The sequence below is a fragment of the Rissa tridactyla genome, chromosome 3 (assembly GCF_028500815.1).
Source record: "Rissa tridactyla isolate bRisTri1 chromosome 3, bRisTri1.patW.cur.20221130, whole genome shotgun sequence".
In the NCBI taxonomy this organism is placed as follows: Eukaryota; Metazoa; Chordata; class Aves; order Charadriiformes; family Laridae; genus Rissa; species Rissa tridactyla.
The window spans coordinates 71,129,861-71,154,801 of NC_071468.1; the positions used below are offsets into that span (position 1 = coordinate 71,129,861).

Below are 24,941 nucleotides of genomic sequence, written 5' to 3' on the forward strand. Positions count from 1 at the left end.
TTTTTCCTTCAAGTTGACCAGAAAATATTTCATAGCAGCATCAACTACCTTGGGAACCAAGTTGCCCAAGGAGAGGCAGTCTAATTGGTTGTTTCCATTTTGCAGGGGTCAGTATTTTCTGTTAGAAAACAGAGTTGGATCAGTTTTGTATTACATAAAATTACTTTATAAAATTACTCGGCATTTGACCTTGAAATTTGTTCTGCCTTCAGAAAAATAGAATTTGAATAGTCAGCCTTCTCCAACATATTAGCATTTTTTAACAAATGTTGCATATGGGAAGAAATTATTTCCTCTTTGATTTGCCAAAGCATATGTATGCGTTATTTTAATGGCTACCTTGCATATATTATTCAGTGTGCTATGTCATCGTGCATCATGGTAGCTTGCTAATATTTATTGTTCAGTATGAATTCCAAGATTGACATTTTGGTTGCAGAAGACATTTGATTTAAAGAAAAAGTTCTTAAGGCTTTAAGTATAGACATCACATTGCTGAAAGCCAACAACATTTTCATGTATGATTACGCATGCTGGTTCTACATTTGTTGCTATGGTTCTTCTGTTTTCAAGCCTCTGTAAGACTCATCTAGTTGTGAAATTTACTGCCTCAGTCTGTGATATTTTATTCCAGAAAATTGGTAAAATATGTGTAATTTCCTCTAATTTAATAGAAAATAGAGGGAAAAAAATCACTTTTAAGCAAGTCAGAAGAGAACGTACTTACTGTCCTTTTGTCATTGCATCAATGGCAACTTTAATTTTGAAGGCATGTCTCCCTATTGTAAAGAGAGAATGTGTCTTTAATGACAAGGTAAGAGTAACAGCAAGGAGCAATCTTTGAATTTCTTTCTTTGTGTTTAAAAGGAGTCTTTCATAAAAATCTCTTTGTAAACTGTTCCACAAATTTGTTTTATAAGCAAGCTGGACATATAATGAAAACTGTTATCTGATATATTTGTGCCTCATATATAAAAATTGTACCAATAGACTGTGTTTGAATAGTGCTCAAGTAAAAAGTCAAGCATTCAGAAGTTCGAAAATGCCTGAATTGTATTGTTGCAGCCTCTAACAGCACCCACAAGCAGCCTGTGGCCCTGGGCTGGAGCATCTTGGGTGCACCCAGATTCTTAAGAAAACTCAATTTAAAATTCTAACTTTCTCTAATATTAATAGAAAACTTGCAAGGTGACATTTCAGCGACACCAAAAGTATGCTTTTAGTGTAACCTTTTGTCCTGATTTTAAGTCTTTGTGCTAAAGTTGGGAAACACTGGAGATTATCAGCAAAGCTAATATAAGAATTCTCAAAGAATGGGCAGCCCAATGTATTTTCGCAACATTTACGTGATAGGTATGCCTAGCAACCTGAAGGCATACACATATATGTCATAGTATCTGCCTATAGTAGAAGCATCTGAAGGAAGAAAGAAGCTGAAATTTTCTATGGAACACCGTTATTTCATGTTCTGCAAAACAGTGCTGCTACCTCACGGTTTTATTATTAAACCAATGATATTTGGTTGAGGATCTTTGCCTGTCTTCCACTTTAGATTCTCAGTGGTGAAAACACATGGAAATACCAAACTGCTTTCTTTAAAATGTCTTTCCAATTCTTGTAATTTCAGGACACAGGAGTAATAACTTTAGAGGAGTTATAAAATGTGCCTCAGTGATGTCTTAAGTGTTCAAAACGCAGCAGTGACTAGAATGAATACATCTGTTCTGTGTAAAGCAGAATGTTGTCAGCTTTAGGACTGCTGGTTTAATTGTTGTAGGATAAGGGATGTTTATTTACTCTTTTCTTCCTAAGGTATGAGGTCTGTCAAAAATACTGGGCAATGACAGGGCTCTCAGCTGGGTCTGACTTCCCTGTTCTTCATTGAAATGGTTTCTAGTTTCTGAATGCATCTACTTCTTTCTACAGTACTCTCTAACTAATAGCTTCTTCTTACTTATGAACTAAGTCTAAAAGAAAGAAAAAATAAAAATAATAAAAAAAAACTCAAAAAGATCCAAGATTATCATCATAGAATAAGACTCTTTTTTCATTTCTTCTAGATAAAGATCTTGACAAGCTCTTATCACTCTTAAAAAGTCCAGAGAAGCAAACTGGGTGGAGAGAAAGTTGTAGAAAACAGTTCTGCAAAGTCATGAAAGCCAGACCGGATATCATCAGTGGAACAAGTGAGTATGATTTACGAGTTTAACAAAGCAAGCAACAGAATGCCACTTGTAAGTGATCATTCTTTAAAGTTTCATTGAGGATTCCGTTATCTAAACAAGTAGTCAATAATTTTGTGTTGATTATGAAAACTATTTCAGTGGGATTTTCCTGAGGAAACAAGGCTTATGCCTTATGTCCTATTTTTCTCTCTTTATGGACATTATCACTTTGTGTTGGCTGTTTTCAGTGAACTTTGACACAGAAAGAGAGCTCAAATATAAGTCTTTGTTTCAGACCTCTAAAGGGTGCATTACTCAGATGCTGAGAAAATGGAAAAGAGAGCCTGAGAGAAACCAAATGTTTCCCAGAGATCTGATGGTGAATGACTTTAAGATGGGTTTGGAAATTATATTAATGGCCAATTACGGTAAAAATTTTCAGAATTAAGCCATACGAAACATCAAAGAACCCACTCATTCAGGTTTTTCTTCATTTTCATATGTATTTTCTAGTGAAGGGTGTGCTCATGCAGGAGCATTGGTATAGATCTGTTAAAACAATAAAACCAGCCAAAACAAAACCAGTCATCACCCATATGACACAAATTATTAGAAAGGACACGTAATAATTCACTTGTAATATAGAAACTTGTGTAGCAATAAAGAAGCTGGGTGTTTTCAGAAATTGGTGACTTCCATTTCTGTAATAATTCTGATTATGGTGAGATGGTCAGTACATAGTCTGACAAATGTTTTCCCTTTAAATTCTTTAGGTAAGCAGTTGATAAAACTGGCAGTGAAGACAGATGAAGTGTCTTCTATATGGGATCAAAGTAACCCAGCATTTGTGTTTTCATAGGAGACCTGAATTTTATGATAAATTATAAAGCAATATAAAAGTTACCCTGTATAGAAGTCATTTATACAGGGACTGATTAAATATTAAAACAGTTAATAAGAAATCTGTTATTTGTTAATGTGGTTAAGGTCAATAATTATTGAATGTTTCTAAATACTGAGCTTTCTGTTCTTATTACTTGTTTGAAACAAGCTTGAGTCTGTAGTCTTAGGTGACTGTAAATTAGTCAGAGCTTTCACCTTCTGCTTGGAAGAATGTGTGTATAGACAGAATACATATGTATTTGTGTGTAATGCATATATGCATTTACAATATACATTATACTGTACACAAATGCATGTATTCAGGCAGCTTTGTGAAACAGATGAACAAACAGATTCATAACCATTCAGGAACAACTGAAAGTATTTTATATGAGCTTCTGCTAGTATAAGAAAAACAAATTGAAGAGTAGCAATAAAAAAAACCCTAGATGTTTCTAGCAAACTTGTATGTTAACTTTTCTTGTATGACTCTGACCTAGTAGTTCAGTGAGTTTTTTTGATGTTATATATTGTGAAGCAGAAATAATTTAATCTTTGTAAAATCAATTTTATTTGAATGCATCGTATTTTCCTGACTGATCTCTTCTTGGATTATATGAAATTTTTGTTAAAAATTTTTAGTCTGTCTTCTTGTATCTAAAAGGAATTATTTGTTGGAAAAAAAAAACCAAACCAAACAAAAACCAGAACATAGATTTAAAGCAGGTGGCTTACAAAGAAGAAGAAAAGTCTTTCCTTTTGTGCTTTGTAGTTATCCATACACAGCCTCAAAGCCTGTATACATCATTTTCTGTAACTTTGTTGCATGTACCAGAAGCTAGAATGAGGAATTAAAGAGAGTCATTAAGATTTGTTAACCCAAAGCAAAAAATTATGCTTGCTTTTGGATAACTGTTTCCAGCTGACATGGAACTGTGAGCAAAAGTCAGCAAGAAAATATCTGTGGAATTGTTGTTAAGCCTCACAGGGACTTCTGCAAGTGCTTTCACAAACCACACAGAAAAGTAAAGTATGAAAATAGAAACAGAATGAAACGCTAATAAAAACGCTTTACGAAAGGATAGTAGTATTATAAACTCAGTATAAGTACTGGTAATTTAGGGTGGATGCAAAGTGGTTTAAATGTTGTGTATTTACTTGGAGATATTCCAGAAGCAGCAAAATATCTGCTAGCTGTGTGGTTTGAGACAACATCATGTTCATTGAAAGTATTTTATGAGGGACAGCTGTGCTGCTATGTATCTTTTGCAGCATGTGAAGTTCTCCCAAATTTCAGAGCAATGAGTGGCTTCAGTCCAGATCCCAAGAAATCAAAACTTTCTCTTTAGTTACAGATGGAGCAAACCGAAGGATTCCAGAACAAAGATACATACTTATGCTTCCTGTACTGGGCCCTTTCTAAGGGAGACTAACAGTAGTTGAACCAGAACATAATCAGTAAAGACAACATAGGATTCAATGACTGTATAGTGTAGCATGTATTGATTTTTAAAATATTTTGTGATCTGGTGTCAGGGTTACCACATGCTGAATCTATAGAACATGCTTGAATTCCATCAGAAAATTCTTGAGCAAAGCATATAGTATCAATATCTCTAATTCAGTCTTCTGGTGTTGATTGCCTCACATTGACTTGGTCAATGTTTTTGTGTTATGGTAGCGCATTACTTCTGGAATGTCCATCTTCATCCCTAGATTGGCGTTTTCACCTCTGACTGTAGCCTTTAAGTAATTTCTGTGATCAAACATCAAGATCCAGTTTTGAATGGCTTTATTGAACCACAAAAGGAGATACAAACCTTCCTCAGGCTTGTATGTCTTTCAGTGTGGCAGGACTGAAAGCGTGGGATTTTTTTTGGTCATCTGAAAGCAAATTGTATTCTGGACAACTGGCTTCTACATTCTGTTATTCTAAGCACCATAAGCTAAGACAAAGGCATTCTTCCAGTCATTTCACTTCCATCACTTACAGTCATCTTCCAGTGGCACCTTCTTTAAAGGTGCCACAGATTTGTGGATGCTAGGGATATAGCTGCTTGTTGTGGAGCGGCTTTGCATATGTCTGGGTCACTTAGATCAGCTAGAGAAGCATGGATAGAGGCCTTGGTCAGGTTAAGTCTTGGCCTCTTTTGGACTGCTCCTTGCAATACTTGTGGCCTCCCTGAAGCATCTTTAGCTCGTCTAAATAAGAGCTTTCTATGTATTGGCATCCAAGATTTGGCAGGAAAAGAAACAGGCAAAACAACTCCTCTGAGAAATAGCTTAGATTTATGTAGAAAATTAGTAGTCTGTGTGAATCTAGGCTTAGTATATTGCATATCCAAATTGTTTATGTGATTGGGAGTTATTTTTTTTGAACCCGTATCTCGGCTTGACTATTTCATCCATGCCTTCTTCAATTGTCTCCCCCTTCTTGTTCTTCAGGTATGGCAGAAGGGATTTCTGGTGTTTTCAACCTCAGCAACTCCTTTTTCATCTGTTCCCAGTTAGTGTTGTATCAGCAGCTGACCTCTTTCCTGTCTGGGCAGATTCAACATCCTTAATTCTCTCCTCTCTTGGGAGACTTTAAACCCTAAATAAGAGAAATTAAGGGTGTTGCAGAGATCATATAATTACATGCTAACATTCTTCCCTTCATAATGAGAGCTATTCAGTCCCCAAATCCTAATCATTCTCCTCAAGCTTTATATCCGTATGTGGGTATGGATAGGGATAGTAAACTCAGCTAAAATTACTTGCTCCATGGAGTCATGCAGAGTTTCCATGCAATATCTCCATCAGAAATCCAGACTTAGATCACCAGTATTCTTTAGGGCCTAATTTACCTCCAAACTGTTTGTTCTTAAAAAAAACACAACCAAACAAAAAAAAACATGTGGGAGGCATATTTCTTTTTTAAGGTAATTTTCATCTTGAGGAAGTTGTTCTTCTAGTCTCATCAACTATTAATGACTTCAAAGATACAAAAAACATAGCAGCTCTTGAAATTGCATATGAGATCTTACTGGAAAACACAGGATTTGTCTTCATTTTTTACAAGTTAAATGGTTGATGAAAGCAGAGTGGTTGTGATCAACACCGTGTTATGGAATCCATTAATGCTTTGTGAACTCTGCATCATCTGGGGTAGCTCTGCCAAAACATGCTGATGAAAAATACTATGATCCTTTGAGACAGCGTCATTGTTTGTGACATTTTCACCTCAGTCTTCACCATCAAGGGCTCCAACCACACCACCCAAATTGCAGAATGCAAAGGCAGGGTCTATGAAAATGAAGAACTGCCCACTGTAGGAGAAGATCAGGTTCGGGACCATCTGAGGAACCTGAAGGTGCATAAGTCCATGGGACCAGATGAAATCCATCCATGGGTCCTGAAGGAGCTGGCAGATGTAGTCGCCAAGCCAGTTTCCATTATATTTGAAAAGTCACGGCCGTCTGGTGAAGTTCCTGCTGATTGGAAAAGGGGAAACATAACCCCCATTTTCAAAAAGGGAAAAAAGGATGACACAGGGAACTACAGACTGGTCAGTCTCACCTCTGTGCCTGGCAAGATCATGGAGCAGATCCTCCTGGAAACTCTGCTAAGGCACATGGAAAATAAGGAGGTGATTGGTGATAGCCAACATGGCTTCATCAAAGGCAAATCGTGCCTGACAAATTTGGTGGCCTTCTATGATGTTGCCACAGCACTGGTAGATAAGGGGAGAGCAACCGATGTCATCTACCTGGACTTGTGCAAAGCGTTTGACACTGTCCCACACAACATCCTGGTCTCTAAATTGGAAAAGCATGGATTTGATGGATGGACCACTCTGTGGATAAGGAAGTGGCTAGATGGCCGCACACAAAGGGTTGCAGTCAATGGCTCAATGTCCACATGGAAACCAGTGATGAGTGGCGCTCCCCAGGCATCAGTACTGGGACCAGTGCTGTTTAACATCTTTGTCGGTGACATAGAGAGTGGGATTGAGTGCACCCTCAGCAAGTTTGCCAATGACACCAAGCTGTGTGGCACAGTCGACACACTGGAGGGAAGGGATGCCCTCCAGAGGGACTTTGACTTGAGAAGTGGGCCTGGGCAAACCTCATGAAGTTCAGCCAGGCCAAGTGTAAGGTCCTGCACCGGGGTCGTGGCAGTCCCAGGCACAAATACAGGTTGGGTGGAGAAAGGCTTGAGAGCAGCCCTGAAAAGGACTTGGGGGTGCTGGTGTATGAGAAGCTCAACATGAGCAGGCAGTCCGCACTTGCAGCCCAGAGAGCCAACCGTATCCTGGGCTGCATCAGGAGAAGTGTGGCCAGCAGGTCGAGGGAGGTGATTCTGCCCCTCTGCTCTGCTCTGGTGAGACCCCGCCTGGAGTACTGCGTCCAGCTCTGGAGTCCTCAACACAAGAAGGACATGGACCCGTTGGAACGGGGCCAGCGGAGGGCCATGAAGATGATCAGAGGGCTGGAGGACCTATGCTATGAGGACAGGCTGAGAGAGTTGCAGTTGTTCAGCCTGGAGAAGAGAAAGCTCTGAGGAGATCTTATAGCAGCCTTCCAGTACCTAAAGGGGGCCTACAGGAACGATGGGGAGGGACTCTTTATCAGGGAGTGTAATGCTTCAAACTGAAAGAGGGTAGATTTAGATTAGATGTCAGGAAGAAATTCTTTACTGTGAGGGTGGTGAGGCACTGGAACAGGTTGCCCAGAGAAGTTGTGGATGCCCCATCGCTGGAAGTGTTCAAGGCCAGGCTGGATGGGGCTTTGAGCAGCCTGGTCTAGTGGGAGGTGTCCCTGCCCATGGCAGGGGGGTGGAACTAGATGATCTTTAAGGTCCCTTCCAACCCAAACCATTCTGTGATTCTGTGATTTGTGTGCTGCAGCCTTTAGCGATTGCTGCAAAAAGTTAAAAGTAACTGTAGAACTTTCCCCATAGGATGAAGAACCAAAAAGGTGGATATTTTAAGTAGGTATGACTGTTGTGTATGGTTGTGGGTTTTTTTTATTCAGGATAACAAAATGCTAAACTTGGGCAGTTTATCAAAATAACCTAATGAGGCATTGGAAATGTAGCTTATATCAAAGGACACTTTACAGCTATTAGAATCTCAACAAGGAAGGTATCTCAGTTGTCATCACTTGGTCTGTATATATAGTAAGATATATACAAGTAAAGATAATAGGGACTTCAGTTTTTGATGAAAAAGATCTGGATTCAAAGGCAATGAAATATGACATTGTTAGAGTCATTACTAGCATGTTGCTCCTTTTTTTAAGGAGAAAATTATTTAAATTTCAGTCTTCATTAGGTCCAGCTAAAGAAGATTTGACTAACTTTAGTCTTGCATAGTAGTCTTCTGTAAGCTCTCTTGTTAAGTATGTGAGAGAGAATTCTATCGGCTATGATTTCAAAAAGACAAATCAGGGTAACTGCATTAGATTTCCATTCTGAATTAATCCTCAGAGGAGCTTATTCTTCGCTGTGAGAAGAGCACAGATTTTCTAAGCTCAGTTTGAATATTTTTTTTTTTTTTGTAAATATGGACCAAATCTTCTGCCTTGAAGATCACTCAATTAGATCTAGATTCTGCCTGTGGTCTGCATTCATTTTTTAGTATGACCAATTTAAAAATATTGCATTTGCAAAAGAGGTTTTAAGAATGATACAGAGAAGATGTTTACCTTTTTATATCCTTATTTGATTTTTCAAAGAGGCTTGTTTCAGAATTAGGGTGGAACAGCGGGTCTTTCATCTTATGCAGGAAGAACAATTGCAGATCAAAACTTTTTTCTTCCGTCCCTCAAGCCAGTTTGGAGCAACTTCCAAAGGAATATCCTGTAAGCAGTGTAAGTGCACGTGAGTGTGCATGCCCGTGTGTGAAGATTATGACATTTGATTAGGATTTGAAAGGCTGTTTTTTCCATTAATAAGGAAGATACTTGTATATTAGTATAAGATATGCAACCTTCATATCTAATGGAAGCACTGTCAGAATTTTTATTATCTTGTTTTCTTCTTTTCAAAGAAAATGCAGGTTGTTCCTTTGCCATTTCAAGGTACAATAATTGAAAGACTCATTATCTTAGAAATTCAAAAAAGTCCTCCTTATCGTTGCCATGAAGTATGGAATTGCCAACTGTGTTTTTCACAGATTTATTAAACTGAAGTATGGGTGGTGGAGTTGAAAATTTCTGACATTACTCTTACAAAGAAGTCAGCTGTCCAAGGTTTTCACTCTTGAATTTTTAACTTCTAACACAAGTCAAGCGTGGAAACTTAAGGAAGTTTTTTTTCTTTTAAACTCCTCTGAAGCATCTGTGAGTTGGTATAGAGTATGATCCAGTAACACTAGTTGCATTAGAGGATCTAAAAAAATCTGATGCTTTTGCAGTTTTTGACCTTTTTGACTTAAAACTTTGAGAGCAGGAATTAGATAACCTCTCATGGTGGTTACCAATTAAAACAGTTTTAATCATATGAATTTTTTTAATCACTGTTCTTATGCAGTTTAGAACGCGTTTTGATTACCTTCCCTTTGTACATTAGTTCTTCAAGGAAAAAAAAAATCCTGCAAGAATTCAGGTATTTTATGAGAATACTGCAATCATTTAGGGAATTTCAAAACTCTTTCATTTATTTTTTATGTGATTACACACTATTAAATTAAAATTCTCTTTATTTTGGATGTGTGCATTAAATTGGCATGAAGTAATTGCCAGTCTCTTAAAAACTTCAATGTTAATACAGCCAAGCTACCATAATTTAAGAAAATTAACATTTTCACTGAGTTGGTAGGCCACAACACTACTAGTCTCTGTCTCTGAACATAACTTTTGCATGAGAATGTGGGCTTTTACAACAATACTGACTGTACTGTACAATGAACTGTCCTGAATTTCTTTTGCCCACTTTTCCAGTTCAATGAAAAATCACTGAGCCAGTTTCCACCTTTATAGATATTTTCAGGGAGTGTCCAAATGGCAGCTAAATGATTTAGTATTAAAAGGCAAAAATTAAAATAACTACTTGTCATTTTACATAGACATTCTTTTGGAAGAGACAATGTCCTGTGAAAACCCTCTATTTATGTATTAACCACATTTGTTTTGATAAATTCTTGTGTGTGTCTTCTTCTCTCAAACTTGATGAAAAGCTTTTCAAAGATCCTGGTAGGCATTTAGATAAATACTTTCAAATGGTGGAAATCAATTTAGTGCTTGAGTTTCAAAAAATTGCTTAGCAGTTGAGCTGTCACTTCTCCCATTAACTCAAGCACTGAACTGAAATATTCGACTGCTAGGTCAAGCGTGTGGATGCCTTCCAACAAAAAGGGAAGAAATGTACAATGTTCTGACTTGGTTTTAAATTTTTCTGAATTACGTGGTATTTTAGTCTTTTAAACATAGTTCCTGTTTGTTATTATAGTATGGTATATTTAAGTACTCACAATACTAATAATCATACAGTAAACATCTAGTTCGTTACAAATTTTAAGTTTAATTTCTGCTCCTTGCTATCTAGAGCTCCAGATATACACGCCTTTTCTCATTTCACGCAAATATTTGTTATATTGTTTGTGGACCAAATTCCAGTAAGCGAGTTAGTGAAGATTAGTGAGATTGTTTATTCTCACAAAATGAATAAACTGTTGCTCTTCTATAAAATAAATTGCTTTTTGCTATCCCCATGTGGTTTATTAGCCATTATTAAAAATAGCTATATTATGTTTAATTAGCAGTTTCTTCTCTTCATAAAAATGCATAAGAATATAAATTACACATGTAATTTTTTTTTGTTTTGATTTAGTAGTCATTTGCAATGCAAAATTGATTTTTTTACTGTTTGAAATGGTTACTCTAACTGTAAATCCTTGCTTAAGTGTTGTAGTGAAACTTCTTTTTGCCTTGCCCTACCCATCAACATAGTATTACCAAAACTCAACCTTTTAAAAATTTTTCTGGACTCATCCAATGTAAATTAATTTCTGTAAATGTTTTAAACAACTAATCAAGAAGAAAAAAAATAATGTTTTAATGTCAGCATGTTAGCTTAAAATGATTGGAAGAAGAGTTAATTGCCTTTATGGTATCTTTTTTCTTCATTATTTTTTTCGCATAACAAGCATCAGACTGCGGGCGGAGGTTCTGCCATCTTCCTTCTCCTCCTCACGCGTGAAAGAGCTTGCACTGCAGTCTCCTGTGTTAGTTTTCCTGTCAGCAAGGCTGGTTCAAGAGTTTTCTAGCTTTTTCCATCGCCACCCTCACCACAGATTGTTATGCCTTACTTCTGCTGCTACAGCTGTTTGTACAGCTATCCACTTAAATGGTTTAGTGGAATTATTCTGTCTAAAACCAGCAAAACTACCTATGAACGCATGGAGTTATGCACAGGAATGGGTGACTACGGGCTGAAGCTTCCGTGCTATTAAATTGAGCTGCTGCCAAGGACATGGTGACATGCGGCCTCTTAAAACAGGAAATCTCATGGGTAGCAGCACTCATTACTCTCTAAATACACTTCTTTGCTTGGTTTAGTGTGAAAAGAATGTTATATCACTGTTCTTTAAATCCTGTTTGGGGATAGTATTTACTTGTAAAAAATGTTCATTGTTGCTATCTGAAATTCTTAATATGGCTCATCTCAATATGGGTTCCCTCCATGCAGCATGTGTAAAGGCTTCCTGGTATCCTTCGTTTCCATCTGTAAGGCGTCAGTGTGCTCAGTTGCCATAGCCCCAGACTTGCAGAACTGAGGAATCAGGAACAGTTTTTTCCTAATGATAAGTCATTGAGAGGTCTCCCTACCTTCCTGGCGAACATCTTGTTAAGGTGGGAGATGGGCACGGGCAGGGACACCTCCCACTAGATCAAGTTGCTCAGAGCCCCATCCAGCCTGGCCTTAAAAACTTCCAGGGATGGGGCTTCCACCACCGCTCTGGGCAACCTGTTCCAGTGTCTCACCACCCTCATGGTGAAGAACTCCTTCCTAATGGCCAGTCTGAATCGTCCCATCTCTAGTTTTAATCCATTCCCTCTAGTCCTACCATTACCCGCATCCTAAAAAGTCTCTCACCAGCTTTCTTGTAGGCCCCCTTATGGTACTGGTAGGCCTCTATAAGGTCTCCCCGGAGCCTTCTTTTCTCAACAACCCCAAATCTCTCAGTCTGTCCTCATAGGAGAGGTGCTACAGCCCTCTGATCATCCTCGTGGCCCTTCTCTGGACACGTTCCAGCACGTCCATATCTTTCTTGTAGTAGGGGTTCCAGAATTGGATGCAGTACTCCAGGTGGGGTCTCACGAGAGTGGAGTAGAGGGGGAGAATCGCCTCCCTCGACCTGCTGGCCACGCTTCTCCTGATGCAGCCCAGGATACAATTGGCTTTCTGGGCTGCTAGTGCACACTGACGGCTCATGTTGAGCCTCTCGTCCACCAGCACCCCCAAGTCCTTTTCTTCAGGGCTGCTCTCAAGCCAGTCGCTGCCCAGCCTATATCGGTGCTTGGGATTGCCCCGACCCAGATGGAGGACCTTGCACTTGGTCTTGTTGAACTTCATGAGGTTGGCATGGGCTCACCTCTCCAGCCTGTCAAGGTCCCTCTGGATGGCATCCCTTCCCACCAGCGTGTCGGCCACCCCACGCAGCTTGGTGTCGTCGGCAAACTTGCTGAGGGTGCTCTCTATGCCACTGTCCATGTCGCTGACGAAGATGTTAAACAAGACCGGTCCCAGTACTGATCCTTGAGGGACTCCACTTGTCACTGGCCTCCACTTGGACATGGACCCATTGACAGCCACTCTTTGGGTGCGGCCATCAAGCCAGTTCTTTATCCACTGAATTGTCAGTCCATCAAACCCATATTTTATCAGCTTGGAGACCAGGATGTTATGCGGGACAGTGTCAAAGGCTTTGCTCAGGTCCAGGTAAATGACCTGTTAGCATCATTTTGGGATGATGTGGGGTTTTTGTTGTGTGTGGGTGGTTGTGGGGGTTTTTTTCAGGTTTGGTTTTTTTTTTCTTTCCTGTCTACATACATAGACAAATATGGTAAGATATTGTGGTTTAATTATAGCTAATTTTCATTTCATATTGAAACCATGTAACAAATTCTGAAGTAATCCGTGGAGGATGTAAAGATAATATAGGATTCTCTTTCTATTTACACTGAATATATTCTCAGTTAAGCTATTAAAATTTAATTTAAGTTAGGAATAGTGTTAGGAATGCAAAAGCGCAATGCTTGCTTTGAATTGTTCCCCCATAAAAACATGAGTAAACATGCAGCAATTCAAATAGCTTTAGTTTCTCACATATTGTCATTTTGTTAGGTAATGTAGTTCCACATATTGTACGTTGCCTCCAATGTTTTAATGGATTTTTACTTTTTGCAGTTTTGGCGGAATTAATTGAAAAGTTCGTGTCACATCTTTCGGAAAGCCGATCGGATTGTTATTTCAGCATGGGAAACTATAAAGGTCAGTTTCCTAATAATTTATTGCCATACAGCCTCTTTATATTTAAATTACTTCCCTTTTGAATGTATCTGTAGCATTTTTAGGGTTCTTTAATATATTCTTTAAAAACTCAGAAATTCAGTACTTAACTGGAGGGAAATAGCTCGTTTTGGAGCAAAAGATGATGTGCTTGAGTAAACAGTACAGATGATTATTAGTGACAGGCTTTCACATTTCTGTATGTGTAATGGAAAGATGGAGATGCAGAACAGGTGAGGGTATGATTCAAAGTATTTGTTCACACCTATTATAGAATGATTTGCAAAGCTGGTGGCATAAACATTTACGATGGTGTAAGCAATCTGGCTCACCTTTTGAAAGCCCCATAATACATAATCAACCCAAAGCTATGCAATTTATATTGCATTAAAGGATATATATTAAAGAACTGCTATTGTTGACAGAGTAATCTGAGTGTTAGTTTTGTACAGGTGTCGTGCTTACAGCCAAGAATAGAGGATGAACGATAAAGTGAATTTATTCTGAGTGCAAAGTAATACATTTTGATATTTTGAAGAATTTGCAAAATTAGATTTAGAAGCATTGTTAATATCTGCTGGAAAATGCACTTTCATTCTTTACTATCTGTCGAGGACTTTTCTCTTAGGTTGTAGTTCAGTCATTTAGAGTACTTATTCTGCCACTAATTCTGGAGAACCAAGCCTGCTTTGAGGACAGTCTGTTATTTATACTGGTATTTTATTCTCACATCCATAGGATGCAAATACAGTGTCCTTGGAGACTTCAGGCTTGCCTTTGAAGTTTCAAAGCATAAAACCTGTTTGGTAATTTAGAGGATCTCTTTCCTTTACGTAGTGGCCTTCACGTTCTGAAAGCTGCTAATGGAAAACTCTTTAATTTTATTTGAGATCTCTCTCTTTGCTTAATGAAGAGAGTTGCTGAAGTGGCAGTTCTTTCTGTCACTATTTTATTTTTCCTTAAAAGATCCTTAAGGGTTTGTTTTGTTTTGGTCCTGCATTAGTTTGTCATTTACTTTTCAACTACTCCAGAGGCATAATGAGCAACAAAAATCTCTTCATGGACTCATAAGTCTTGCTATTTACATGTTTCTGAAACTTCCCAATTCAAATGATTTTGATGGTTAAAAGCCCACACAATGTCTTCATGACATAAAAGATTTACTTGAAACCTAGAATGCCCCTCCTGCTCCTCTCTGTACACCACTCTTTTAGGTCACAGTTCGAAGTATCACGCATTCTCTGGTGGGATGGAAGGCCCAGGTGTAGTTTTCTTTTCTGTCATGGGGAATGTCTATCTTGCATTTCTTTGGAGAACAGTATAGCCCGCAGACATAAATTTTCAAGGTTATCTTAAGTGTTTCCTGTTAGAAAACCAGGAAAACCCGCTTGGTTTGGAGGTGGCAAAAACTAACTAGAGGAGGAACAGACATCTAACTGTGCAGTCTCCAAGTGGATGTCTTGCCCAGCAAAGACAGCATCTTGCTGTTTCTTAATTGTAACAGCTAAGTGCTTCCATCCAGTGTGGAAAAACTCTAATGAAGGGAAGCAGTGGTCCATGCTCTGTTTACTTATGTGTCAAGTACCTTAGTTTCAATCCACTCTTCCCAGCCTTTTGTTCAAAGCCAGAATTTCAAACACGTTCAGGAAGGTTGAACCTGGATCTTCTACTTCATTGATGTGGAATTTCACTATGAACCACTGATTAGGTGGAAGTGGCAGCAACACTATTTATCTAAAATTTAATGCCAACTTTGAAGAAACACCAGGTTTGGAAATCCTGTAACAATTGCATACATTAAATTAATTTTTTAGAATGGAAAATCCCAAAGAATAGATACAGAAACAAAACAAAAGATAGTATAGTAAAAGTTTGATTTTCTTGAGCTTGACTGATTTTCTTTCTGTGATAAACTAACCCAGTCTGTATTACACTCCTTTTTGTATTTCTGAATATTTTTTTTTTCATTCACTCTTACACAGGCACTATTGGACATTAATTCTGGATAAGTTCTCCTGTTCAGCTCTCAAATAAAAGTTCCAAAATTTAAAGGGTTGGCTGACAAACAATTTTCTAAAAATACTCTTGATATTTCATGTGTTTTACTGAAGACAAGCTTGGAAATGGGAGAGTGAGAAGAAGCCTTCTCAGAGGTAGTCAGAAGTCTGGTGGTAAAAACCTGACGTAAAATGTAGGCAAAGGGCTGGTGGTGTCTTACTACTTTTTTCCCATTCAGCAACACCATTATCACAGAGACATTTTGTGAAGAGTTCTCCAGTCCAGGAAAGAATGTTGCTCAGGCAAGCAGCATGTATTTCATCAAGTGTTTCTTTTAAGTTTTATAGGAAAATAGTTACTAAAATTTCGTAGCACCTTTTTCAGAGAGGCGTAGCAATGAGTGTTGCCCAGGGAAACTAGTTCAGACCAATAATTTCGTGCTGGTTGACGTGAAAGTAAAACAAAAATCTGGCTCTAAAATTGAATCTATGATCATGCTCCACTCTGGAACAGTAAAAGGGCTTGATTGCATAGCTACATTTACGCTCATTTCAGGTTTTTTTACAGCATGAAACATACAGTGTGGCATTCCAATGAAGACAGGGAACGTGCTTTAAGAAGCCACGTCTTCCTATGTTTCTACAGAAGGGACAAAAAAACCAGACTCAAATCTTTATAGAATCATAGAATCGTTTTGGTTGGAAGAGACCTTTCAGATCATCAAGTCCAACCATTAACCTAACACTGCCAAATTACTACTAAACCATGTCCCTCAGCACCATATCTACATGTCTTAAATATCTACAGGGGTAGTGACTCAACCACTTCCCTGGGCAGCCTGTTCTAATGTTTGACATCCCTTTCGGTGAAGAAATTTTTCCTAATATCCAGTATCATCCTCCCCTAGTGCAACTTGAGGCCGTTTCCTCTTGTTCTATCGCCTGTTACTTGGGAGAAGAGGCCGACCCCCACCTCTCTACAACCTCCTTTCAGGTAGTTGTAGAGAGTGATAAGGTCTCCCCTCAGCCTCCTTTTCTCCAGGGAAACAACATCAGTTCCCTCAGCTGCTCCTCATAAGACTGGTGCTCTAAACCCCTCACCAGCTTCGTTGTCTTTCTCTGAACACGCTCCAGCACCTCGATGTCCCTCTTGTACTGAGGGGCCCAAAACTGGACACAGTACTCGAGGTGGGGCTTCACCAGTGCTGAGTACAGAGGTACAATCACTTCCCTAGTCCTGCTGGGGACTTTATTTACTTAAAATTAGGTTTCTCATTCTCTCACTGATTTAATAGTGATTGATCAGATTTGTGTACGTTTCCCAGGATTTTTTGCTAATGTGTATGAGGGGTTGGAATTTCTCCAAGGAGAACAATTAATTATTGAATGCCATGTTATTTCACAGTATCTTTTCCATATATGTATGTGTACGTGCTATCTAAACTAAATCCTAAAACTGCTGTTACAGTAGAGATATGTTTCTGAATTAGGTAAAGCTAATGAGTTTTTAGAAGGTAAACTGTATTCCAGATGCATCTTTCTAGCTGCACATCTAAGTAAGCCAGACATGCACTTGGCAAGTGCATTTATTCCCTTGAATAAATTTGGGTCTGAGGAACTGAAAACCAGTTTCTAACAGTTGTTTAATTTTAATGAAGAGAAGCCATGATTTTCATGAAGGTGGATTCAGTACAATGCATAGATATTCAGTGTTTATCATTTTTCTTGAAATGAGAAATTGATTATCTTAAAAAATGACAGCTTTCTAAACCCGTAGGTAGTTGTAATTAGAATAACACAGTCATCCATCTGCTATGGAATCCCTCGGGATTTTAGTCTATTATAAAATTTGCAAATATGGAAAAATCAAATTAGTTTGGGTTGTTATCATTTTCAGGATAAGAGAGAAAGAAAAATATCTGATAAACCACTATGCAGTTGCAGCGTTTAATTATAAACAGTAACACAAATCTTACTTGAAGTTTACTTTCTGCTAGCAGCAATGATACTGCTGTGATGTGGATTCAGATGAGTAAAATAACATACAATATGTATGTTAAATGTTAATGGACTCTGTCTATCCTCTTTCCCAGAATGAATACTTTCTAGTTTGCTTTTATTTTTGTTTCTCCTTAAAAAAACCCATAACCATTGAAAACCAAATCATTGGTGTCTAGCTTTAACAGGGAATAGGATGGTAAGAAACTGAAATTTGCTATAGTAGTAAAATAGGCATTACTCATTAGGGATATGAAGTTCCTAAAATAGCCGCTTGCTCTTCCTGTTGTTATCATTGCAACATAAATGCTTTGTGGAAATATATTAGTTTTCTTAAGGTTCCAATAAACCTATTTCTCAGAGACTTCCATTTAGAGAGTCATCTAATCTATTAGTGTCTGGACTTCTAAATTGATCTCCACCATGTGTTGCAGACTTCCCAAACTTGGGTATGCTACAACCGTTCAGGTTCAACTGGGTTTTTTTTGGTAGCTCTGGTTGTGCAGATGACCTTGCAGTTGAGTTCTCTGTTTCCACCTAACTTTGTCTCTGAAACAGCTCTGCCATGTACGGCCAAAGGGACAGAACCTGAGGGATTTCAGGTCTTGGCCATAAAACTCAAATGTCACGGTGTATTCCTCTCATAGGGACTTTCTGCCATTTAATGAGCTCTTAATCTTCAAAGGTTCAGGTGTATCGGGTAAGGAACTGAGAAATTTTAAAAACACCAATCAGTATAGAGCTGATCGAAAGGAGTAGCAAATAAGAAATACAGGAATACACCCCCTAATTAGGCTGAAAGGCAAGAAGGAAGGGCCTGCTTCCCTTCTTCCTGCATCGTTTGATGAATGCACTTCTTTAAAGATTATGTGTGCCCACTTTAAAGATGCCGTTAGCAAAAAGGATTTTGCCCTTTGCTAGTTTATATGCAACTGGAAGAAAATATGTTCCTTCTTAATGATGTTGCTGCCAAAAATAGCTTGAGTATTTGTGATGATCAATACACAGAGAAGTTCCTGATATGAAAATTCTGATTTTAGATTGTTATGACAAGTGTACTGATGACATAACAGATACTTTGAGTAGTCAAGGTGGAATTGCACATGGGATTACCTAGCTATGATGAGAAGCCAACAACATTGTCCAGCAATTATTGTCTCCATTCACAGCTCAAATCCAACAATAATAATACTTTTCTTTGACGTGGGATTTCTTTATAGACCATTCTAACAATGTGTATAAGATTCAGACTGTCAGAAGTGCTCTAGATGAGTAGCCTGGTGGAGGAGATGATGCCATCAAAAAATGGTAGCAAAATGGCTGAAGAGAATATAGTGAGAAATGCATGACGACTTCTTGGTCCCAACTCCATCATCAAGTTAAGATCATCAAATCTAACCATTAATGTAACACTACTATGTCTCACCCAAGCCTTGTCTCTTCCCCAAGCCTGTGACCACCCATCCACTGGATTTAACTCCATTCACCACAACTCTTTGGGCCCGGTCATCCAGACAGTTTTTTACCCAGAGAAGAGTACACCTGTCCAAGCCATGAGCAGCCAGTTTCTCCAGGAGAATGCTGTGGGAAATGGTGTCAAAGGTTTTGCTGAAGTGTAGGGAGGCAACATCCACAGCCTTTCACTCATCCACAAAGGGGGTCCCCTTGTCATAGAAGGAGGTCAAGTTAGTCAAGCAGGACCTGCCTTTCATGAATCCATGCTGACTGCGCCTGATCACCTGGTTGTCCTGTATATGCCATGTGATGGCACTCATTTGATCTGCTCCGTAACCTTCCCTGGCACTGAGGTCAGACTGACAGGCCTGTAATTCCCCTGATCCTCATTCATGCCCTTCTTGTAGATGGGCGTCACATTTGCTAACCCTCCAGTCAACTGGGACTTGCTCCGTTAGCCAGGACTGCTGGTAAATGATGGAAGGTGGCTTGGTGAGCACTTCCGCCTGCTCCCTCAATACTCTTGGGTGGATCCCATCTGTCCCCGTAGACTTGTGTGTGTGTCTGAGTGGTGTAGCAGGTCACTAACCATTTCTGTTTGGATTATGGGGGTTTCATTCTGCTCCTCGTCCCCGTCGTCCAGCTCAGGGGGCTGAACAACTGGTCTTACTACTAAAGACTGAGGCAAAGAAGGCATTAAATACCACAGCCTTTTCCTCATCCTTTGTCACTGTGTTTCCCCCCGTATCCAATAAAGGATGGAGATTCTCCTTAGCCCGCCTTTTGTTGCTAATGTGTTTATGGAAACTTTTTCTATAAGATAAAAGATATAATATATTTATAGAAACATTTTTTTATAAGATAAGCAATAGGAGTGAAGCACGCTTTACGTAGGAATCCCAGATTAAGGCTAACCGAACCAGGTGGGACGAGTTGCTCCATGAGGCCTCTGCCATTTTTTGCCCTGCTCCCTACCCTCGCTAATCCCCCCTATTCAAGCAACAAGGGTCCTAATTATCTCTCTTTTTGGCTCCTTATGGATCACTGAGTTTGATTTAGAGGTAGAAAGGTTGGAAACAACAGGAAGATTACCAAATGATAAAAAGAAGTACTTCTTTACTGTAGAAAAAGATAATTACAGTTTTTTATGCGTAGTGTTGTTGTTTGGGGTTTTTTTGTGGTTGTTTAAAGTTATCACTGGTAATTAATAGTTTGCAATCCTTGATGTTTCAAATGAAGCATTTTCTCTTCTGAATGAGAAAGAGTGTATTAAATAGTGAATTTAAAAGAAAAAGATTTGAGAGCAGGCATACTAACATTTCTTATGATTAGCTTATCTGAAGTATGTATGGTAGGTTGCTAATATAAAGAGCAGTCGTATGGCTAAAAAAAAAGAAAATAACATTTACAGTTAAAAATGGTCTATACTTACAGTTGTGGGGTTTTTTGTGCATTTTAGAATGAGAGATAAAGTCAACTTTCCATAATAATATTTTTTTAATTGTAAATTGGCTCCTAGAGAATTCTGATATCCTTCAAGTCACTAATTTCATTTTGGCTTAATTTCTATTTTACAGTGGTTTATATTTTTAAAGAAAGAAGTGTAAAATACCTGTTCAACATAGAATTTTTGATTTGTTAGATAAATAAAAAGGAAGTTTCCAAAGCACGTTGTTCATTCCATTTAATAATAGCCACAGTGCTGTATCATGCTGTTATCTAATTCATGGTTCAGAGAGGTGTTCTGTCCTTTGTTTGAGGATAAACAGCATTCTTATTTAGAAAATTGATCTGTCAATGCCTTCTGTTACGAAACCCATTGTGTTTCAAGACAGTTAGTTGTATCAGGTGTATTCATAAATATCAGTCAAATGAGTTTTGTAGAAAATTTAATTCAGTGTATTAACTCAGAGATATCATGAGCATCATTACAATAGTACAGTCACAACATACTCCTGCAAACTTACTAGTCAATTTTTTATGCACGGATTGCAATATGCAGTATTTCAATATTCCATTTATTGTTAATAACAATTCTTGAGGCTTAATGGAGCATTTAAGGTTTCTAGGTCCAGTTTTTAATCAGTGGGAAGTGGTCCTGTGTGTCTTCGAAATGACTTTACTGAAGTCTGGTCTTCTGAGTCTATTAATTGGTAAATGAAATGGAAAATCAAAACTTTAGATGGAGGACAAAGAACCACAGTTTGTGTGTTCCCATTGTGACTTGTGGATTGGCAGCAACTTGACTGATTAGTGTATGGAGCTATCATTATATCAGGTACAGTGCTGTACAAAAGCAAGAGCTTTTGCCTTGATAAGGTACCATGTAATATAGAATTATTATTCAGTCCAAACTCTATGTTAATTTTATCTTCTTTCACAATACAGAGTAAAATATCAAAAGGAAAACTGATGAGGAGAAAGCCCTTTTCAGCAACTAAGAAATTATTACAACAGAGAAGAAAAGGCAATGAGAATCAATGAAATCAGTTGTGTTCTTTTAATGTTAATAGGAAACAAGTATTCAGTACTTGCTGTGAACTGTTACAGAATGGACACTGGGCTCAGATTGTGGGTTGTGATACAGGTGTTCCTCACTACACCCTTGCTGGACTGGGATACCAGCTCCTGTGTTGCCATCCGCAGGAGGATGCACCTCAAATTGGAGGCAGGGCTTCCTTGTGTCTTACGGATTGTTTATACTGCTTGCCTCTCCCCTGCCATTAAATATGGTCGTGCCAGGACTGAAGTAGCCATTAGTCGTAGAAACTCATTCAAATTCCCCATTTTGTCTTCCATCATGGTTTCTAGGGTATAAGTATGTTTCTTGCCTTCACAATTGCAAACAGGAACCTGAAAATGAATTGACTGTGGTATGGTAATCGCAGTTGAGTAAACAGGTACCTTGGAACAGGAGCTGAAAAAGATATGAACTGTTTCAGTCATCTCCGTGGGTTTTTAACTGAAATGCCCTGTGGTTTTACTTGCATTCTTCCAAATAGTGTGTTGCTGGTATACTACGCAAAATACATTTGAACTTCTGTTCTTCGAGTAAAAAGACCTCTCTGATGTGGGATTCCTATTTCAGTCCCATCAGGTTTTTGAATAAATTTGTTTTACTCAAAGACCAGTTGATTTTTCTTATGTGTAAATGTATTTGTCAAAAGTACAATGTTAATTTCTCATGACCCTAACACTTAGATCGTTATCGTCTATTAAAGTTATAATGGAGTGGAGTTTTTTTTCTTACCGTACTTCCTCTGCTGAATTGTCAATTGTACCTTGCTTCATTGTCAAGTGTAATTTTGCTGTATTATTCTCCTCAAGAAAATTTCAACCTACTTCATCTGAGCAGAGTGCTTAATTTTTTTTTTCTTTAAATTCTTTTCCTAACCAGAGGCATTTCTTCCCTTAACCTGTAAATATTTAATCTTTAATACCTTAGTCCTCGTTTGCTTACCAGCAACATCGAGTGTTTACCTGAATGGGTAGCTAGGGAATCCTTCAATTTTGATTTCTCTATCTGTCTGAGAAGGATACAGAAAAAATACAAATCAAGTTACCATGTGATCTGCTTTATCAGATTTTTACATTTATCACTTATGTGAATATATTTTAACTTCTGCTGCCATACCTATTAGTTACACTTTTAACAAACTATGTTGATTGTTAGGGTTTTGTTGTTTGGGGTTTTTTAAATTTATTTACCTGTTTTCTTTGGGGTTTTTTTTGGTTTGGTTGTTCTTGTTTGTTTTGTTGGTTTTGTTTTTTTTTTTAATTAGCTCTTTGTCTGAGAGAAGTATGTTAAAGGTTTAAGCCCATGGCTTTGTAAATCGTGATATTATTGGACTATAGTTCTTCTGAGGTAGAGTTATCTTAGATGATATACGTACACAAGAGAAACAATGCCCCATTTTTAATCCCTTTCAGATTTTAAAATATTGAGAACATATTACAACAGAGCTTTCTTTAATTCATAATTTATTAATTTGTCTAACTTGGATTTTTCAATTTAAACAAATGCAGAAGATCGGGGTATATATTACTCTGTGAAAGAACAATATATAGTAATGCAGGATTTTTAAAATCTATCAGCTATAATGTTTTCAAGTTCGTATAAAAATAAATTTTTATGTTAATAAGGTTGGTTTCACAGCTAGGAGACTTTAAGGCCACTGGAATGGAAGAAAGTAGATCAGAAAATGCTGCTTTGTCTCATTTCTTGTCCAGAAGGGATAACGCTATACTAAGAAATGGTTCCGAAAAAGGTATAGTTTGTTTACATAGTGCTGTAAAGCTAATGATAACCATACTAAAAGTGAAGATTTTCTTATAAAGAATGTGATTTTAATTAAAAAAGTATAAGTGTATGAGGAATGCAGGTTCTTCATGCATCCTTTGCAAACACTACTAAACTCATTTCAAATAAGAAACATTTTCCAAAAATGGTATTCCTGCAAAAAAGATTGACGTTAGTACTCAGTTAAAATCATGTTTATCATAATACTTTACTATATTTTTCCTTTTGTTTTAGCCACAGATGCAGATGTGAAGACTGAAAGCCTTTCATCTGTGCAGCAGCTTGGTGTTGAAATGACAGTCAGGTACATAGTATTAAAATATTTCCCTAGTGTATTTCTACAATTTGTTTGATTTTCATGAAATGACTTCAATGATATTTAATCCATAAACTTAGTGCTTTATACCATTTAAATCTAAAGATCACCTTTAAGAAAACAAAATCTAACTTTGAAAATGCAAAAGGTATTAGTACATAATTAAATGATCTTTACAGATTATATAGGTTATTATCCTTTATTGTTGTAGAGACTAATTGTAACTTGTTAGTAAGATTTACCGTAAAATTACATTATCCTGAGTTATGTGTCTTTTTTTCCTCACATTACTTCTCTGAATGGCTCTGCTTAGCTGAGCTTAGTTATATGCCATTTAAACATTTTATTTGGCTGGTAATTTGCACAGCCACGATGAAGGAAAAGCTAATGTGTCTGTACTTCCACAGATTGTTATCTTTAACATTAATATTTTAATTCTGATGCTAATAATCACACATACAATATACTTGGATGGAATTGTAAATAATGTATGTGAAGAAAATGAGTCATGTGTGTTAGAGTACGTGCCCTTCCCCACCACAGTCTCTAAAACTTAACTAAAAGGAATTTAGCTGAGGAGTTGTAACACTAAGTAGCAAATGTTTGGTGTGTATCCTTCCTAGATAAAGCATAGTAGATTTTATTAAACCACTTCTGTGTGGTTTATAGAAGTGTGTACTTCTATAACATAGTATTTGTGATGACAGCTTAACTGTCACAGGCCTATTAAATATGAGTTCTTGCTTTTTGGGAATTAAAAAAAGTATTTAACCTTTATAAACAATTTTGGTTTTTAACTTTTTGTGCTAGATATGGAAAATATCTAAATTTGCTGAAGGAAAATGCAGAAAATGGGCTGTGCTTTGTGTTAATGAATTGTGAGAAATTTCTGAAACAACAGCAAAGAACTGTGGAATCCCCACTTTGTATCCTTTCTTGATGGCATAAATTATATTGCCTAAAAATACCAGTGGAACTTGAATTCTCAGTTTGGGCTTTTGATGGTGGTGTAGGTGTGTAATATGTACTGAAGAAAAAAAAAAAAAGGCGGCACTTTTACTTCCAAATTTTGTTAAGTTAAAATGCACACCCAACGCACTCAAGAAAATCTTCACTCTTTTGTTCCCATGCTTTGCTAAAATGGTAGGTCTCATTCATTTTTGTCTTAAACTGTTTTGGAGCAGGATCTCCTCCTTCTGTATGTGATAAAGAGTCTGGAGCAATGCACCTTTGAGCATTAATGAGTACTTGTGGTACTCCCACAATACCAACATTGTTAATGGTATTGCCCACGTAACGATATGTGGCTGTAATCTGATCAACAGGAATGGTTT

At 37.7% G+C, this 24,941-nt stretch overlaps 1 protein-coding gene across 6 annotated transcripts in view; it reads left to right on the top strand.

Moving 5' to 3' along the window:
• Nucleotides 1-24,941, top strand: part of TBC1D32 (TBC1 domain family member 32) — an 86,940-nt gene that overhangs the window by 54,978 nt on the left and 7,021 nt on the right. For 5 of the 6 annotated variants that reach the window (XM_054196649.1, XM_054196651.1, XM_054196653.1 and 2 more), the window contains 4 exons: nt 2,061-2,186; nt 13,440-13,523; nt 23,526-23,595; nt 24,418-24,533. In XM_054196649.1, coding sequence (XP_054052624.1) covers nt 2,061-2,186; nt 13,440-13,523; nt 23,526-23,595; nt 24,418-24,533 — 396 coding nt within the window. The remainder of the gene's footprint in view (nt 1-2,060; nt 2,187-13,439; nt 13,524-23,525; nt 23,596-24,417; nt 24,534-24,941) is intronic. The other variant, XR_008465660.1, reaches the window with a different exon arrangement.